Source organism: Crocuta crocuta, unplaced genomic scaffold, assembly GCF_008692635.1.
Source record: "Crocuta crocuta isolate KB4526 unplaced genomic scaffold, BGI_CrCroc_1.0 scaffold216, whole genome shotgun sequence".
Classification (NCBI taxonomy): Eukaryota; Metazoa; Chordata; class Mammalia; order Carnivora; family Hyaenidae; genus Crocuta; species Crocuta crocuta.
The window spans coordinates 385,384-406,524 of NW_027531504.1; the positions used below are offsets into that span (position 1 = coordinate 385,384).

Below are 21,141 nucleotides of genomic sequence, written 5' to 3' on the forward strand. Positions count from 1 at the left end.
TAGAAGAGTTTAACTTTACAAGGCCCTTTCAGTTAAATATGGACCATGCATTTTCTAAAATAAGGCATGTATAAAAAATATTAAGAAAATGTTTTCACTCTACCTAGTAGTTATTCTTTGGTGAATACCAGCTATCATAGGTTTCTATAAATTTTTTAAATGGTATCTGTCTAATTTTGAATATTTTTCTGGGTGTTATTATGAATGCTACCTATAATATATACTTTAAAACTTTTGCAGTTGTGTTGATCCTGCCTATTTAAGGTCTCAAGAAATTGATTACAAGTAATCACAGTTAAATTTTCTAAAATTCAGAATGATTTGATACATTTTGACAATTTTATTTAAAAACTAATATATTAATTCATTTGGAGAATTTATGAAGTTCTTTTGGCTTCCTGAGTTTAAAAAACTGGAGCAAAGTTGCATGTTGATTAGTTTGATAAAATACCTATTCAGCATGTTCTTAATATTTAAATCAACTTCTTATTTCTTTATTGTTATTGTTATGATTTATGTAAAATGTTTTGAAATGGACTTAACTACTGCTTAACACATAATTTCCACTGACATTGCAGTCAACTTATCTGATAAAGGGTAATGATACACTTTGTTAACCATTCATTCATTTCAGTCTCTAATCTATTATGAGTCAAAGGCTCAAGGTTTGCATACTGATTTTTTTGCAACTTTAATTTCATGGTTCAGATCTTATCATTACTCAAAATAGACCATCCAATTGTGCAGATTGAGAATAAAATGAAGGGCAGTTGAGAGATATGATAGAGGATTTAACGGGTCATTCAGATAGCAAAGGTGTAAGAGCTGACATAATTAAACCTTGTTGAGATCTTGGTTATTAGGCAAAGTTAACAGCTGAGTTTTGAAATTCATTGGTCCCATGTGTAATTATTATTTGTTCCATCGTGCTATTCTATGAGTTTATTGTCCGTAATGTTTCTAAAAACATACTTGGGTCATGTTTGAATTTTTTATTTAATTAAGGGTTTTGGACTTTCTGTATTTATGTATTTTAAAGATGAATTGTATATATATATGGATATATATATCCTCACTTAGTGCCATATAACAGGAGAAATCTAAGGGACTTGAGATGTTTTATTTGCTTCAGAATTTTCAAAAGGTTTAATTTATATGTGAATTATCTGAGGAAAAAACTTAATATATAATTAACGTTCATATTCTAAAAGCTATGAACATTTAAAGATAATCTTGATTTATCTACATTTCAGCATAGATATGTAGGCATACAATTGATTTCATTCTGTTAAGGAACTACCTTGTAATGCTAATACATAGATAATAAGTGAGAATTCACAAAAATAAATGTAACAAATGTTCAAGTTGATAGAAGAATCTAGAACTGTATACAGACAGTCCTACCTTTGCACTTTAGTGAGGACAGGATTCCAAAATGGACAATTTTCATTTAACACAGTCCCATACAAAGTGAGAACTGCCTGTATGATAAAAGCATTTTTATCTAAAAAGATCATTCCCCCATATTCTTCATTATAAGCAGTATTAACATTAATAGTTCCATCAGTGGCTGAAATATATAAAACCAGATAATTTACCTGAGAAATGGGCTACTCTTTCATAAATTCTCTAGGCATTGTTTTCCAGGATGTTAGAATAGCAGTAAGAGTAATCTTACTCATTCTGTTAAGGAACTACCTTAGAGTAAGATTACTGAATAAATGAGGAATTCAATTCTATAGATGGTAGATACCTACAAAATCAATTTACTATATGCTAGAGTTGAATAATTGGCAAATCAAATAGTTTTATTAGCTGTATTAAAGGTTTTATTAAAATAATATGTCCATCTGTAGTTCATGTTTTATATCCACACTCTGGGAACAACTAAAGTAGAATTCTAATATTTTTTAATGCCATGAATATGTTTGCATTTTTTAAGGAACAATATAATGATGACATTAAGTGAACTTCCTCTGAAATCATAAGTATTCATAAATATTTGGAAACATATATCCCATCATTAAATTATTGGTATTTAAATTTAGAGTTATGATTTTTTTTCTGATATTGATTGCTTTAGATTTATAAGAAGAAACATCCCTTTTTAAGTAACATAATGGACCCCCTTTGTGAATTGTCTAAAGATTTACACGCAATACTCTCTACAGCAGAACAGTTTACAAGACTCTGGACCACAGGAAAGTGAAGTAACACCAGAAAATATCTTAACTGTAGCCAAGGACCCAAGATATGCCAGATATCTCAAAATGGTTCAAGTGGTAAGCTAATTTGGTCTGTCTTCTCTGTCTAGCAGCCTCATTTGAAATTCTTAACCCTAGAGGTTTCATTGTTAACTTTTTTTGAGAAAACTGCTAAACCGAGTGACCAAGTTTTCTACTCTTCTTTCCTATGTTTACTTAATGCACTGATAAAGAGTAAACAGAGGTCAAATCTTTCTAGTTAAAATTGATCTCATACTTCAAATTAACATACTTGAATACAGATTTATGTAAATTTTTTGCATTACATAATGTTATCATAGCAAATCTTGGATGTATCCAAGGGATACAATGATGAAAGTGGACTATTTCTTAAATCATATGGCTTTAGCTTAATTCTTATATGCTAACACAGTTTATTTTTATTCTGAATTTCATTTGTCAGTGGCTTGGTCATAGAAAAGAGCCTAAATCTCTCGGCCATTTAAGGTAGAGCTTTTAATATTATATGACCTCAGAATTCATGTTTTTTTCTGAGAAATCATTACGTGGTATGATACCAAAAAATATCTACAGTTGTCTCTAGCAGCAGAAGTTGATTTCTTTTCATTTTTGTAGAAAGTCCTATTGCAGTGGTTGAAAGAGCTAGCTCTTCATCATTTTTCTATTAAAAAAATGTTTTTCTAAAATTCTATCAAGCAAAAGAGGTCATAATATTAAAGTTTTGTTTTGATGACCATGACATTATTTATCATCTAAATAATTTAAAAACAAATACTGTCTGATGCCAGAAAGAGTAGATTGGTTCATTTAGGAGTAACAGAAGTGACACTGAGGAGAAGAAAGTACATTTGCTTTTCCTGGCTGTCAGAAGGAGTAGATATATCACTTTCAAAATTCTTCATTGACTGCCAAAAACCCTGGATCCTAGGCTTTAGAAAAAAAGTAAACTAGACTTTGAGATGCAAATATATAAAGTTCTTTAATCAGAATAAAATAGGGCTAGTTTTGAGTGTGAATTATGATTTATGCATTTTTTAAAATTTTTTAATATTTATTTTTGAGAGAGAAAGAGAGACACAGTGTGAGCAGAGAAGGAGTAATGAACTAGCAGAGAGGAGACAAAGAATCCCAGGCAGGAACCACTCTCCACACTATTGGCACAGAGCCCCACACGGCTTGAATCCACAAAGTGTGAAATCATGACCTGAGCTGAAATCAGACGCTTAACTGACTGAACCATCCAGGCACCCTGATAAATAAATTTATAAAGCCAGAACCCAGTAAAACTCTGCTAAGCTTAAAGTATGGACTGTGAAAAACTGGGTTTTCCTCTTTCAAACAGAAGAGGAAACATTTCAAGGTGACTCTGGAAGGCTCTCTTTTAGTCTTTTCTTGCCTAACATAAACTATGAAATAGAAACAACCGTTTGATGATACCTATAAGAATGCCTTGAAATCTTTGATAAAAACCTACATTTTAGGATAATTTTTACATTCTTGATAACTGCTTCTGATTTTATAAGAAGTTCAAAAACTCAATTTTCCTTTTTAATATAAATTTGCTGTCCATTTATTCCACAGATATTTATTAAATATTTACTTTAATGTACTATATTAGGAACTATCTACATTTATTTAGCCAGCTAAGGTTCTCAGACCTCACTTGACATTTTTATTTTTATTTTTAATTACTTAGACAAATTTCATTGCTTTTCAGAAGCATATATATCACGTGTGTGTAAATGACTACTTTTTCTAAGTTTATTTTGAGAAAGAGTGTGCATGCATGTGCATGCGCATGGGCACACACGTGCATGTCGGGGAGGGGCAGAGAGGGAGAGAAAGAATTCCCAAGCAGGCTCTGCAATGAAGAGCCCAATATGAGTCTCAAACTCACAAACCATGATCATGACCTAGTCAAAACCAAGAGTCAGACACTTAACCACTTAACAGACTGAGCCACCCAGACACTCCTGTAAATAACTCTTTAAATATTCATTTTTCTAATCCTATGGCTTACCATCTCACTAGGAATAAAAGCCAAAATCCGTCACAAACCTAGGAGATCCTATATGATCTAGCTCCCCTATTATTCTTTTGATCTCGTATTTCCCTCACACTACTCCAGCTTTACTGGCCAGCTTGATGCTCCTTGAATAAATAATATAGACAGTCTCCTGCCTTAGGCCTTTTACATTAGCTGTTCTGCTGGAATCTTTTCTGGAAGCTTTTTTTTCTGGAAGCTTTTCTGCAGGTATCTTAATAGTCTACTACTCTGCTTTTTTCAGATTTTTACTCAAATATTACCTTCTCTCTGGTCCCATTCCTTTTACCCCTCCCCTGCTTATTTTCTTCATATAACTGGCCAGTAAGATGTAAAATACTACATATTTCACATACTACATATTTCACTAAAATATAAACTCCAAGAAGGTAGAGAATTTTTTGCGTATTACACTACTTTCAGTTCCTAGAACAATACCTATGAATGAAAATGCCTCTATGTCGTTTTACCTTTTGATAAGGTTTGGTGATAGATTTCTTTTTTACCCCAGCTCAGTAGTTTTTAGACATGAAACATTGTCAAAACATGTTACTGATTCCTATCATATAAATAAGAATCTCTAAACTTGGAACTTGGAGCTAGAACATATATATTTTGAAAATAGCTCCTGCGATTAAGAACCTTTTAAAAATATTTTACTCTATATATAACATCATTAAAATATTTATTTTAAGAAATAATATATTGGAAGTTTTTGTTTTTGTTTTCCACTATCTAATTCTGTAGCGTTGCTTGACACTTAGCTTCAATCTATCTTTTTACTTGGCGTCACTGAGTATGAGTAGGGGCCCAATTTCTTCTGCCTCAGACTTTTCCTGTTTTTAGCCCAATTTTCCTGATTTCAGTCCTTTGCCTCTCTTCTGCTTTGGTATGGGTGTTTCTAATTCCTAAACATTTCCAAAGTTCTGGAAGTGCTACTTTGTGGTATCCCCTCTTCGGGCACATGGACTTGGCCTTCCTTTGTTGTGCTAAGTCATCAATCATTCTTTTATCTGCTTTTAATTTCCATGCCTTATGGTTCATATATGTCTCTTAGTCATTAAAATTAGTGTTTGTGTTTTATTTCTCTTTGCCTAATTGTTTGGGGGTAGTTCTCAAGAAGAGGGGAGCAACATCTTTGCCCTGCCATCCTAAAACTGCAAGTTCATCCAAGTGAAATTTAATTTTATTGTTTTCAGTTTATTATGCCAACCTGAATCCCAGAATCTTATTACCCAACTTTTGTTTCCTTCGCCCTATCCTGCATTTCATTCTTAAGACAAAACCACAAACCCTTCTCAATATTAACTCCATGCTTTTCCACCTTTGAATCTAGACTCCCCTTCTCTTGATTACTACATGTTCAAATTCTAGTTACCTAATATGTTTCTTCTGAACCCTCCAACACATGAAGCTAGAGGTAATATCTCCCCTCAGTGATTTGTCCAACCAGTTAATTTTTTTATGGAATTTATCACTCTATATCTTGTTCTTTTGATAATTTATACATATTTTTATTGTCCCTGTTGAAACGGAACCGTGAGAGAAACTACTGTACCTTAACTCATCTTTGTATTCACTTTAACACTTTACCCATTAAGGCACTCAATATTTATTGTATGTACTGTTTTATCCTGCATACTAACTCTCCTTCCCCGCTTTGCATTATCTGGAAACATATAGATACATTCCTGTTTCTTTAAGTTACTGATTTTAAATGTTTTATAGGACCAGATCAAGAATACACCTAGAGGTTTCCCTCAAGGTTGCATGAATCTACAAATCATTATTATGCTCATTAAGCCATATATAAATCTACCATCTTTCTTGTTTCCTAAGAATATCATGAGTGACTGTCAAAATATCCAACCACAAATGTAGTCACATGTTTGACAGTGCCCTTTCCTTGGCACAGTCACTGTCAGAGTTCCTGTCACTTCTGCATCATAACTCAGTTCTGGCTTTTTGCTTAAATTCATGTATGAAATAGCTAAATCAATTCCTTTCATTACATCCTTTATCTGTTGGAGGATGAAGTTTTGTTTTTGTTTTTAAATGTTTTTATTTATTTCTGAGAGAGAGACAGCGTGAGCAGGGGAGGGTCAGAGAGAGAGGGAGACACAGAATCTGAAGCAGGCTTCAGGCTCTGAGCTGGCTGTCAGCACAGAGCCCGATGCGGGGCTCAAACCCACAAACCATGAGATCGTGACCTGAGCCGAAGTTGGATGCTCAACTGACTGAGCCACCCAGGCGCCCCTGGAGGATGAAATTTTGAGCAAGGTGACAGGAACTTATCAGATGCTCTGATTTGAGAAAGATTAAGCTGCCAGTACATGTGGATAGCTAATGTCCCCCATCAAGGCTGTATCTTATGCTTGTGCTTGCCCACAACATGTTTTATGAAGGCCTGATCTAAATCCTCCCATCAGGTCAGGTGATCAAACTCCTTCTGATAATACAACCATTGCCTTCTCTTAGCCTCATTTGGCTGGTGGGTGTGTGTGTGTGTGTGTGTGTGGTGGGGGAGGGAGGTCCTTTATCCCATGTTTAAGAATCCTTATGTGTGTATATATAATGATTTATAGGTATCTTTCACCTTCCATTATAAAACATTCTAATATATTCCTTTCAAATGCCAGCTCCCATTCATGAATTCCTTTCTATTAAGTGTTAACAATCTCCGAGATTTACTTATTTTGATATTGCAGGTTTGTTCTCTATAAATACACACTTTTTGAGGAGGGAGGGTGCTATTGGATTTGTTTTCTATTTGTTTATATTTCTCCTCTTTAATAATTACCTGCTAGTTCTTCCACTCCTCCTGTCATATTATTGTTACCCATAGTCTTTCAATTTTAAGTGAAGATTATTTTTATACTTTGATTTTAGTTTAAAGCCCCTTGATCATACCTTTGTGGGTCTTGTTAAGCATAATCTTTTGGTTCTTCTGAATGCTTATACTTTCCCAGGAGTATAATCATTTTAGTGTCATAATTCATTACCTAAAATATGGTTCTTGGGCAGCATCTGCATAGCTAGTTGTGCTTCCTATGTCCATATTCTTACAAAACTGTAACTTTAACTGAAACAACAGATGACAGTACCACCTTGCTTTAGAAAAATGCCTCACAGCCATGGAAAAGAATCATTAGAGGCCCATTATAATCTGTACCATTGGATCTTTCAATGTTTGTCATTGACGTGGGAAGAGTCTACATAGCTTTGCATCTCTATGCTTCAGGGCAATACATTGCATTGCTGCTTTCTGTTTAGTCTTCTAATCAATTGTTCATTCTACTGAGGTGCTTCAGTTCCTTGAGTGTGACTGAGAACAAACAGGACTCAGAGGGACTGGATAGAAAGAAAATGGAATTTGCCCACTTCCTATAAGGAAGAGCCTAACTCCAGCTAATTTGAGAGGGTAGCTTCATTGGAAATTATCTTTCACTTTCCTAACAAAATTATAGATTTTTATTAAAATGTCCAATTTTCCTCAACCTCAGAGGGTGATAAAGTTTCTCTTTGTTTGCCCACTACTAAAAATTTAGTTTTAGTTATTAATGTAGAGAAAGACCAATATCCGCATAATCCATCAAATGAATTGTACTTTGGCTATTGGGATAATCTTGAGTAATTTGTCATCCATTGTGCATATTGCTACATGTTATCAAAGCTGAATTTTAGAAGCCTACGATCTGGAATGTAGGCAATTGTTTGTATTAACAAATGTAGCATGGTCTCAAAAAATCCTGTCTTTCAAAAATCACCATATACCAGCAGTATAAAATCTACTCCTAAAATCCCTCAATAACCATTTCTGTACCCTCAAAAGGGATTTAACAGTGCCATAAACTCTCTCACCTCTTAAGGACAATAAAAGGATTTCTTTCATTTTTAATTGCCTGTATATTTTTGTCATTTAAAAATATGAGTTGCGGGTCACCTGGGTGGTTCAGTCAGTTAAGTGCCCTATTTCGGCTCAGGTCATGATCTCACGGTTTGTGAGTTCGAGCCCTGGGTTGAGCTCCGTGCTGACAGCTAGGAGCCTAGAGCCTGCTTCAGATTCTTTGTCTCCCTCTGTCTCTGCCCCTCCCCTCCCACCTTGCTTTCTTTCTCTCTCTCAAAAATAAACATTAAAAAAAAATGAGTTGCTGCTCCATAAGCAGAGTCTTGTATCAGTAATTCTATTTATGTTGTTTCTTATCTTTTCCAAAGTGTAATGTTCTTCCACTTGTGTCTTAACACTTACTAAGACCTCAACTCTCTTGTAATCTGTACTCTTGCTTCCTTCCTGAATTATTGTCCAGAACCATTTCATTCTCTCTAAGACTGGGAGTAGACAAGTATTTCTCAAACCCTTTAAGCCTCTTCACTAGTATAAAAGCTTGAATTTGCTGACTACCCATGTAATGATCACTCACTTCAGATAGGAAGACATTGACAGTCCTACAAATCACAAATAAAGATTTTTTTTTAATTTTCAAGCTTCTTGGGTATCAGGATGAACTACAGTCTTTTTTTTCTAAGCTGCTGTGCAAACTTCCTCTTCTTGGGTCCTAGCTATCTCCTGAAACGTACTGCTTTTGTATTTGCCTTGCCTCACTTGCCACATACCTGCAAATCTGCTTAAGAAACTAGGCAATTAAAACTGCTTAATTATTATAAATTTCTTTGAACAGAAGCTAACAGAATCTTTCAAGTGTCACAAGTTCACAGAAAAATAAACAGTACCTTGCTTTTTGGCCTCTATACCTTTTTCTGTCACTCCTGTATTACTACCCTTTGTGAGATATAATGATGATTACATTTCCAGAAAGTATTTCTCTTTCTGTGACACAATTTGAATTCCTAGGAGTACACCTAGATCCTTACTTCTGGGATGCGACATGATATAGTTTCTTAGCTTTGTCATGGAGTCCTGAGTGATATGTCACCTTTCAAGACTTCAGTTCCCTCATACATAAAATGAGATCTCAAATTCTCTCTAGGTTTATGATCTATTAATTGATCCCCAAATTGAATCTCGTTATTAATGAATGTTCCTGGAACACCTGCTGGCATTTTTGGCATTTTCTGATCTTTTTTTTCCTTTTTAAGCAAATTTTACACAAGATTTTTCAGTGAGTAATACTGTTGTGTTCCAAATGTGGCAGATAATTGATTCTGATTTAATGTTTGTTGTCATAATAGTGCAGCACAAGTCTTTACTAAATTACATATTGCTTTTATAACTTAACTGGAATTGTGTACATAGATCACTTTTCCAACAGTTCTCCCCTTTTTACTGGCAGAGCTTGGTGAATCCTTTGCCAGTAATAAATTGTGCATTGGGAAAGTCCGACTTCCACATTAAGCTAATGACTTGTAGTTTTTGAAACCATATTTGCCAAAACAGTCTCTTCGGACACTTGGACTTTTTTAAAGTTCTATTTTCTTTGGCTGGCTTAAAATGTGAATTGAATAATCTCCTTGGTTTTGGTGGTTCTGATGCATCTGTTGCCAGCAGTGGATGTTGGCTTGGGGAAATATGACTTCCATTACCTAAGGATGAAGAATCTCCCACTGATTATTAACGATGTTCATCAGGAAGTTATGCACCTTAGACCTAGGAAAATAATAAAGCATGAATAAGAGGGCTCTTTAGATAAGGTCTAGTTTTTATAAGAGTAATTAAAGGCTTTCAAACCTCATTTGGGATATGACCTTAGTATGACTTCTCTTGGTCTAGAGAATTCCCAGGGTCAGTTCTTCAGCACTGATCAACAGTGTAGTCAGAAGAAGTAGCTGCTGCCGGAGCACCTAGGTGGCTCAGTTGGTTGAGCATCCAACTTTGGCTCCAGTCATGATCTCGTAATTCATGGGTTTGGACCCCATATCTGGCTTTACTCTGGCAGTATGGAGCCTACTTTGGATTCTATCTCTCTCTCTCTCTCTCTCTCTCTCTCACTGCCCCTCCCCACTCACCTTCTCTCTCTCTAAAAAATAAATACACATAAAAAATTTTTTTAAAAAGGAGGAGCTTCTGGTTCATATATAGTCCGAGTTGTGGAAAGCACTGGTACAGATTTACTTTATGCGATATTTCCGTTTTCATTGTTTTATGACTCTATATTATAATATCATGTGTTTTGCTTCCTGAACAAAGGTCAGTATTTTCTTAATACATAAAGGTTGGGGTGCCAGGGACAACTTTCTGTGGTGTTTTAGCATCATACTGTTCATTGAAGATAAAAGCTGCATGTGCAATAATTGATTTCCTACATCTAAAAATGTGGATAAGTAACAGATACAAGTGAATATTTGCCCATTTAATTAATTGCATGATTTAGCCAACTTTGCAAATTGAAAAGGGAAAATATTCTATCTTTCCCATCAACTAAATGGTCAGCCAGGTCCATTGGACTACAACTAAAAGGAAAAAGCAAAGCTTAACAGAATGGTAACTGAATTGGGGTCAATGGAACTCAAGAAACCACAGTTATCCTTCCTCTACATTCGATCTTATATCAGGTGCAAAAAGGGTTGGATAGAGATTTCCCCAAAGGCAGAAAACCATGACAGTTAGCCACCAATTGGAGCCCTTGGTGCTTTTCCATACCCTGAGTATCTAGAATACCTAGAAACAGGTAACTTTTTGTTGTATTTTTGGGCCAAGGAAAAAAAAATTACTTATTCTCTGCTAAAGTCACTGAACTAGCCTCTAAGGAAACCATGTGTCAAGAATTATCATGCCTGGGGCGCCTGGGTGGCTTAGTCGGTTAAGCGTCCGACTTTCGCTTAGGTCATGATCTCGCGGTTCGTGGGTTCGAGCCCCGCGTCGGGCTCTGTGCTGACTGCCAGCTCAGAGCCTGGAGCCTGTTTCGGAGTCTGTGTCTCCCTCTCTCTCTGACCCTCCCCTGCTCACGCTGTCTCTCTCTCTCTCCCCTAGAAATAAATAGAAAATATATAAAAAAAAAAAAGAATTATCATGCCTATTTCACTGGAAAGTGTTTCACTTTCCCAGTAAGATTATAAATTTTCATTAAAAATACCCAATTTTTTCAATAATTTCTGAATCAATTTATTTCAGAATCAATTATGATTTTTCAATCATAATTTTCATGATTTTTCAAATGGCAGTTTTGGCTGCCTTTTGAACCTTCCCCAAGTTGCCTTGAGTTCAGAGCCAGTCAAACTATGTAAACATTTAATATTGAGAAGCATTGCTTTTAAATGATGTACCTGCCCTTTTGTTTATGCTTTCCTATTTTACTTTTCTCATATGTGTTTGTTAGAAAGTGGTAAACAATAATATTGCTAAGTTCAGATTTTAAATTTGCTTTTCCTGATATATTTTTTTTTCTGATTTCTCATTTTCCTTAGAACACTGAAGGAAAAACATGTAGTGGATTGGTACTAAGTTAGATGGTTATCAATATCCATTTGTTAATAGTATATGCACATACCTTATCTATTCCTCATATATTCTTTGCTAATAACACTTTGCCATAAACCTATAGCTCAGAATGTTTTACTACTGATACCACATATTTTTCATTGTAAGCTGTCTTTTGAGGCATTCAGTTGCCAAGAAGATGTTGATTTGAATAATTTGTTTCCAGGAACTAGTTGTTTAACCATAACTATTTTTATTTATGGTACTTATAGATTCTGGAAAAATACATTTTGAACTGTGAACCTCAAGAGCATTTAGACTCCTCATATTTGAAGAATAGTCACATACCAACAAGCTGTTGTACACAGATGTCAGTCTCCTTTAGAGTTGTAGGAGGAGGGGGTGCCTGAGTGACTCAGTCGGTTAAGCGTCTCATTTAGCTCAGGTCATGATCTCATGGTTCATGAGTTCAAGCCATACATTGGGCTCTGTGCTGACAGCTCAGAGCCTGGAGCCTGCTTCAGATTCTGTGTCTCCCTCTCTCTCTGCCCCTCCCCCATTCACACGCTGTCTCTCTCTCTCTCTCAAAAATAAACATTAGAGTTGTAGGAGGAGATCTGGCTGCTGTATGCTTGAATTCTTTGCTTTTTAATAATGTCTCATATAATTAAAAATTAAATTAAAAGAAATTTAAAAAGAGTAAATGTAACATAATTGAGAATACAAACTAATCTTTTAAAAATAATTGAAAATGAAGGATGCTAAATTTGTCCAATCAGTTTTCCTAAGTATAAAAGTATGTATGAAAAGAATATATGTCTTTAGGAATTTATTTCCTGTGTCACATCTGTGTGTCATTGGTATCATAATTAAAATAATTTATATAGGATAGCCTATCTGAAATAATCCTTTCAAGTAAAAAAACATTTAATTCTTTATTTGTTTATTTTGCTCAATGCCAATAAAATTTACTTCATCTGCCTTAAATTCACTATAACACCGTACCTCCCTAGGTCACCCCCGACAAAAGAAAGAAAAAGCAAACAAGCAAACATAGAGACAACTTTTAGAGGAGAAGCTTAAGGTAGTTTTAAATTTCATAGGAATCACCTTTAAATAATATATAAAATGGGAACCAAAAAAGACAAGGGGCATTTAACTTTTGATTTCATATCTTTCATTCCAACTCATTTAAAAATTGTAACAAGAAGAGCAGTACTCTACTATTAAGGTTCTTAACCTTTTGAAGATACACACTACCAATGACAGTTTTTATACTTACTGAAATGTGTGGTATAGTTCTTTTACTCTGATCAACTGTAATTTTTTAGTCACCCAACTTTGGTTTCTCAGTGCCCTTTTATCTTCTTTCCTACTGACCACCTTTGTCAGAAATAAGGGACCTCACCAAAAAGTTTTCCAAAGTTGTGAGGAGGACGTAATAGTGATGTCAATTAAGTAGTTACTTACCCTTTTCAGAAATATTGTGATTCTCGCCTTAAGTATAAATTTGTCTAAGATTATAGTCAATCAAAGGTCTATAGTAAAAGACCAGAGGAGCAAATGAGCTATAATAAGGAAGTGGGCTTACCTCTTATGGGAAAGAAGTGTCTTAAAGGTTTTAGACACCATCAACTTGAGGAAGACATTTAAGCACTATTTTTGACAAGGATGTGATAGCATAAGCATTCGTAATGGGGTAGACGGTCCTGATGTGGAAAATAATTCGTCTTGAATAGATCACAGCAATGTAACATGCAATAACATATTTCATTTGTAAGTTGATTTTTTGCTAAGGATTGTTTCATAGCTTGGAAAAAATGCTACTGTGTTAACTGTATGTTTTAAATGGAAGTAGGTTTCAAAATATTAAATTTTATTGAGAAAAATGGCATTTATTTCTCTACTTGAAGATATCTATATCTTAATACTACAACTTTTAAAAATATCTCTAGACATAAGTACATTTTACCACAGTTTTTCATAATATAAGACAGCATCCCAACTTTTCGTGTTGTTTTCCTAACCCAAGTTCACAAATGACTTTTATTCAGTTAGTTGTTTAGACTATGTGCTGATGACACACTGATAATAGACACAGGGCCCTTCATTGTGGTTCTGTAGCCAAGTGGAATGGCTAATACTGATCCTGTCTCTTTAAGTGGGTACCTGTAAATCCCTATGGGCATTGAATGAGATACTCATAACATACTTATAACATAACATTCACATTACCACTATTGGAAAATTAATTCAAAAGTGACTATTTTGTGATTTCAATCAGTGGAATCATGTTTATAATTAAGTACTAAGAATTCTATTTTTTATAGTTTTTATTGCTGTATTTGGAGATACTTCTTTAAATCTCCTTGACTAAGTACATATAGTAATAAGTTTTCAAAAATGGAACACAAGGCCATCTGAATTTAATTACACTTTTAAGTAGTGAATTCCAATATGATTTGTTAGAGAACTTCTTTTTAAGTTTTTATTCCTAGAAAGTAGAAATATAGTTAAATTTAGGAAATTTTAACGAATACATATTTCAAAGAACAAATATCATTTCAGTAAAATGTGGTATAGCAAAACTATAATGGAGTTCTAGCATTAATTAGCCTACAAAGTCAATCTTTAAATTTTAGATATAATTTTTGCATTATAATGCACCAAATTACTCTTAAATCAACAAATACTTTGTAGCTACAAAATGCAAAGAAAACACACAATGCACCATGATCATTACACCTAATATTTTTCATGTTACAAGAGTATCCAGGGGGAAAATCAATTAGATGGGGAAATTGATGTAGCTGTATTTTGAATCTACTCATAACAATAGATCCTTCACCCTTTGAAATAATTTCCTTGAAGGTTTTTCTTGATAGGCATTTAAGTTAACGTTAGTTCCCATACCTAAAAGGCACATAGAGAATTGCTAATGTAATTATTTTTATGAATAAAGTAATAGTAACTACCTTACCAATTTCCTGGAGTCCTGGCCAGTGTCATTTTTGTCCATTTTACCATGTGATTTGTTCCTTCATCTTTAAAGATATCTGATGGGCACTCAGTGAAAAATATATTCTCACTGTGAACTTATGTCTTGAGATAATCATTGAAAAAGGAATAATTTACTCTTTGTTCCACTATAACCCACTGTGTATAGCACTACTCAAGATATGTGAACCTCTTTTTCCCCCACATATTTAGGTTCAAATCAACAACCCTTTGTTGGAACATTATTGGAGTTAATATCAGACTCTAGCATTTTCTAAATCTGTACAAGTCATTTTTTTAGATAGCCATATTCATTTTACAGTGATTAAAAGGTTATTTAAATTCATCTTGTATCCCTTCCTGAAAACTTCCAGAAGGAGATCATTGAGCATGTGCTTGCTTTTGTGTTAGGGTTTGTTTGGTAAACATTTACTGTTATATAGAATATTTCACCTGAAAATTGTATTCTAATTATAGCACTGTACTTAATTTCATAAAAGGCAATGTAGATATTTTTAAGATAGCACTGTTGAAAATCAGAAAGTAAAGAAATAGTTGAGTTCATTTTACTAAGTTAGTTTTAAGTAAACAACCTAATTAGAGGACTGGTTACCTTTTTTCCAACCCATAGCATCTTTTTAACTCATACTCATTCCCTCTCCCTGCAAATAAAAAAAGTAGTATCCACTGGTCAACTCAACAGATATTTTTCTTTTTAATTGTTGACCTAGGTAAGGGGAAAAACCTTCATATTTTACATTTTTTCTAACTGAATTGTTGTGATTCAAGCTTATAAACTGAGAGGAAAAACTAAAGAATAGGAGCATTTTTTGTTACTTTAAAAAAGGAAAGTCATTTATCTCTATTAGATTGAGTAAGGGCTATTTTTCCTCCCCTTCTAATCTAAAACTTTAGGAAAATTTCAACATGGTTTATAAAAGAGTTTAGTAGCTTGTCTTTCATTAACACAATAACAAATAAGTGTAAACATTGGCAACCTTCAGTTTTTGTGATATAAGAAACTGGTAACTGTTAGTATTGCCATCATAATTTCATTAGTGTGGCTTCTTTACACACTTTCTCCAGTGACGCAAATACAGACATAATTTTTTGGAACAGCAAACTTATGGCTGCCTTCTCTCTTCTTCATTACTTATGTTGGACAAAGTGCCGTTATCACTTGCCAAAAATAATCCCACAGTTCAATAGACTTCAGTTCTGAGGTCTCTCGTGTCCTCCTCAGACCACCAGTAGCTTTGTCTCTTGGAGATCAGAAATTGGACACTTCTTTTTGATGTTTAGCAAACGCGTCTCTGTTCCTTAACCCCTAAGGAAGAATATATCAAAACAACAAATTTTCTAAGCAACATCACTGGAAACATAGCAGCAAATCCCTTTGGAATGCATCGTTTGGAACACAAGCCAAATTACTTTTGGGTCAAGCTTTATGAGACTTGTATTAAGGTGATGATAGTGTTAAAGTCTCTATTAGGCTAAGATATTATAAGTTATTTGTATTTTCTTTATCTATACCCATATCCACAAATGACTATAAAGAGTCACCAAATTTTGGTAATATCTATTTTATACTGTAAACAGCTTTAAGAAAGGAAAGGTAAAATATGGAGCTTACAGATTTAGGTTTCTGTTACTTTTATACTATAACTAAGTCCATGAAACTAGTGTTAAAATAGGGCGCTTATCTAATTCTGCCAACTTCTCTTCCCCCATTACTCCTTACCCACTGCCTCCCCTCACCTCCATGTCATACTTTTTTTTTTTGCTATCTTTTATGAAATGTTTTTTTTCAACCACATGTCTCCTCCTTTCTGTTTTTTCGGCTTCGTAACATATTTGTATAACCTTTCCAGTGATATCCTGTGGATTATGCTGAAGTATAATAAGTCATATAGTTGCATTTGTAGAAAGACCGTATACCGTCAAACCATAGTTAATAAAAACAGAGGTGTTTTTAAAGAAGTGAACATAAAATTCTGCTCTTTTTCCATATCTCTCCTTAGCAGTTTAATGTCTTTTTATGAAACGTTCTAAATTCCTGCTTTTTTGTTCCAAATGTGTCTGTTCACACTGGATGCCCCTAAGCAAGTAACTGCCTTTTTTTCCTTTATTTTGTTCTTAAACTTCATAAGCTAACAAGAGGCCCAAAGTTTTATCTTCTACATTCTTTGCCTTCCAAACCTACCATATTTTACTTTTTAGAATTTCTTACAGATTGCCCCATGGAACAGTTTTACTTTTAGGAGTGTGACTTTGAAGTGAATTATACAAAGGTGCTATTTATTTTCATCTTTCTAACATTTAGGGTGCCTTTAAGTGTCCATTGCTTTCTGAGTCTTAATAGATCACATTTTACTAATTTATAATTTAAACATAACAGCTATGAAGATGAATGTATAAAAGGGCCTGTAAATGACAGTCTTGCCTTTGCTGCCTCTCAGGAGAGAGAGCCATCCTGGTAACCTATAAATTTGAAGGACAGCGTGTTTTCCCAATCTCTTTTAACTTAGCAAGCTGTAGAGAACTGGACTTTTCCTCCTGCATTGCTGAAATAAGAAATTATGGTTGTAGAAGGCAACTTAGGACTCCTTCTATATTTTCCAGACATTTTTCAAAAAGTAAATAAGAATTAAATGTTAATACATTTTCTGATTTTAAAAATGAGGATTATAGTTACTAATGGTTTGAATTTAATTTGGCAAGATCTGTAACATTTTTGTGAGAGATATATGGTCATTAAATTTGAAGACTTTTCATATTAATTTATAATCCATTTGATTCTCACATTTTTACATATACTTGCCTACGTTTAAATGCAGATTTTATTGGGTGAAATGTAAAATAAAATCAGCATTGTTAGGGAGGGAACTATCTAGACAAGTGTATATTCTTAAAAATATATGTTTGAGAAAACTTATGTAAGATAGGTTATTTAAACATTGTGTATATTTCTAAGTCTTTGTGTTTTTCATTATAATTAAAACTTCTGTCTCATCTTTAAGACTCACCTCAGCAGATCCTTTGCTGGTCCTCAACTCAGTCTGCCATTCCTTGGGTCTAACATTACCCATTATAGAGACCTCTGTATCAATTACATGATTGTACTGTGATTACTAACAAGTACATCTATTTAGGCTACTCCCTGAGAGCAGGGACTGATTATGTCTTTTCTTAGCATAAAGCACTATCCTGCCACGGTGTTATTAACCATTGAAGGTATGGGATTGTGGTGTCAGAATTCTACCACTAACCCTATAATTTTAATCTTTTAAGACTAGAAAACACAAGGGACAACTGCAAAAGAACGCAGGAGAATCTTAACTGGGTTGGTGCCAGAAACTTCAGGGCAGAGCTCTGAGAAATTGGACTGAACTGTCAATGTTCCTAAAAGGCCTCTTCTATACCTCGGATTCAAAATTGAATGTCACACAACTGGCTAGTGACATGGAAGGCCTGACGGGAAGAGTATGCAGCACCAGTGAAGAAGTGATTGAGCTTTTTCCCATGTGGTCCCTGACTCAGCTTACCCCTTTGGCCATATGGGATGAAAAGATAAGATGGAGAGGGTCCCAACCATGTGTACAACCTTTTAAAGCACAGTGATTCCACTTTTGAAAGTGATATAAGCAAGGTTCTCAAATTTAACACATCGTATTAGTGTTTCCTCATCTTTTGGAATGATGTGAAGAGCATGAAGAGACTTGACTGTATCTTCTTTCCTTAGAGCTTTCTAAGTGAGCTTTCAATAAATGTTTATCATGAGATCAGTTGCCTTTTCAAGTAAATTTGTATTTATTTCTGACATATCCTCTTCTTACTATTTTGATGTTCTTATCCTGAATTTTGAGATTCACGTGTTCTCAGTATTTTTGTGACTTGTACACTACTAGCATTATCATTACTTAGTGTTTGTATTGGTGTAGGCAAGATGTATAAATAGTCCCAGGAGAGTTCTTGAATTTTATTTGACCTTTGTGCATAATGTATCCAAATGGAGTTGGACCATTATGAAAAGAACATTAATGTAACTAACTATACTTAAGAATAGAAAGCTCTCAGGTTGCCTTGGTGGCTCAATGGTTAAGCATCTGACTTCAGCTCAGGTCATGATCTCACAGTTGTGGTTTGAGTTTGAGCCCCACAGCAGGCTCTGTGCTGACAGCTCAGAGCCTGGAGCCTGCTTCAGATTCTGTGTCTCCCTCTCTGTCTGCCACTCCCCCACTCACACTCTGCCTCTCTCTCTCAAAAATAAATAAACATTAAAAAAAAAAAAGCTCTGAGGTCTTTATTTGAAAAGACATTTATTCATCTTGTTAAGTATTGTACCATTGCAGCCAAAGTTTTAGTCATTTGAGTTATCACCTTTTTTTTGGTGATACAAAAAAGTGAGAATATGATATCTGACTTGCGTACAGCACAATTAGTAATGGATAAGTGCAAATGATTTAATTTGGGGTTTTGTGCTATTGATAGCACTGATTCCATGAAGTCAGTTAAAATGTGTACCTTATTAGAGGCACCTGGGTGGCTCAGTCAGTTAAGCATCTGACTTCAGCTCACATCACGATTTTGTAGTTCGTGGATTCGAACCCCGCATGGAGCTCTATGCTGACAGCACAGAGTCTGGAGGCTGCTTCGAGTTCTGTCTCTCTCTCTCTCTCTCTGCCCCTCCACTGCTCTCTCTCTCTCGCTCTCTTTCTCTCTCTCTCAAAAATAAACATTAAAAGAAATTTTTTAAAATGTGTACCTTGTTAGATTATTCAAGTGCTACATACATACTAATATAAAAGCAAAATAAGAGCAATTTTAAATAATGAGGCATCTATAAGGTCTTCTTTTGGGGGTATGTGGAGACCTACAAAGGAGACTTTTTTTTTTTTTAATTTATTTTTGAGACAGAGAAAGACAGAGCATGAGCAGGGGAGGGGCAGAGAGAGAGGGAGACACAGAATCCCAAACAGGCTCCAGGCTCTGAGCTGTCAGCGCAGAGCCCGACGCAGGGCTCGAACGCACAGACCACGAGATCATGACCTGAGCCAAAGTCGGCCACCCAACCGACTGAGCCACTCAGGGGCCCCTAAAGGAGGCTTTTTAAAGCTTCTATTTAATTTTTTTCTAGTTTTATTGAGAAATAATCGACATACATCACTGTATAGCTTAAGGCATACAGCCTTGATTTACATCTATTGTGAAATGATTACCACAGTAGGTTTAGTTAGTTAGCATCCAGCATCTCATGTAGATACTGTGAAAAGAAAAAAAGATCTCCCTGTGATGAGAATTCTTAGGATCTACTCTCCTAACAAATTTCCTATATATCACACAGCAATGTTAGCTGTAGTCATCATGTTGTACATTACATCCTTAGTGCTTGTTTATCTTTAACAGGAAGTTTGTACCTTTTGACCACTTCTCCAATTCCCCTTACTTCTTTCCAACCCCTGCCTCTGGTAACCACAAATCTGATCTCTTTTTCTGAGTTTGGTGGTTTTGCTTTGTTTCTAGATTCTACATAGAATGAGATCATACAGAATTTGTCTTTATGTGTCTGACATATTTCACCTAGCATAATGCCTTCAAGGTCCATCCATGTTGTAATAAATGGTAGTATTTTATAATTTTTTGTAATCAAATAAAATTCCATTGTTTGTGTATATAACACAATTGTTTCTCCATTCATCCATTGATTGATACTTAGGTTGTTTCCATGTCTTGACTATCATAAACAATACTAGTATGAAAATAGGGCTACAGGATGTATTTCTGAGTTAGTTTATTCATTTCCTTTGGATATATTCCCAGCACTGGAATTGCTAGATCATATGGTAGTTCTATTTTTAATTTTTTGAGGAATCTTCATACTGTTTTCTACAGTGGCTGTGCCAATTTACAGCCCCACCAACAGTGCACAAAGTTTCCTTTATTCTCTTAACTCTTATCTTTTCAGTGATGGCCATTCTAACAAGGCATTGAGGCAATATTGCATTGTGATTTTTAATTTGCATTTCTCCAAGTAACTAGGGATGTTGAGCATCTTTTCATGTACTTGTTGGTCATTCATATATCTTCTTTGGAAAAATGCCTATCCAGGTCATTTACCCATTTTTAAATTGCATTATTTGTGTTGTTTTGCTGTTGAGTTGTATAAGTTCTTTATGTAGTTTGGATATTAACCCCTTATCAGATATGTGGTTTCTAAATACCTAAAGATTTCTGTAGTTATTTTATTTTCACTTTTTAATGGTTTCTTTTGCTGTCAAAAATATTTTTAGTTTGATATAGTCTCATTTACTTACAAATGTTGTTGCTCATGCTTTAGGTGTGATTTCCACAAAAATCATTATAAAGACCCATGTCAAGGAACTTTTTTCCTATATTTTCTTCTAAGAGTTTGATGGCTTCAAATTTTACATATAAATTTTTAATCCATTTTGAGTTAATTTTTGCAAGTAGCGTAAAGATCAGGTTTTATTCTTTTACAT

The 21,141-nt window shown here is 34.5% G+C and overlaps 1 protein-coding gene across 8 annotated transcripts in view; it reads left to right on the top strand.

Moving 5' to 3' along the window:
• Positions 1 to 21,141, top strand: part of WASHC3 (WASH complex subunit 3) — a 120,814-nt gene that overhangs the window by 11,193 nt on the left and 88,480 nt on the right. For 6 of the 8 annotated variants that reach the window (XR_013337128.1, XR_013337127.1, XM_077772271.1 and 3 more), the window contains one exon: positions 2,172 to 2,282. Coding sequence is in view for 6 of the 8 variants with exons in the window: in XM_077772271.1 (XP_077628397.1) it covers positions 2,172 to 2,282 (111 nt within the window). In the remaining 2 variants the exon portion in view is untranslated. The remainder of the gene's footprint in view (positions 1 to 2,171; positions 2,283 to 21,141) is intronic. The other 2 variants (XM_077772269.1, XM_077772273.1) reach the window with 1 other exon arrangement.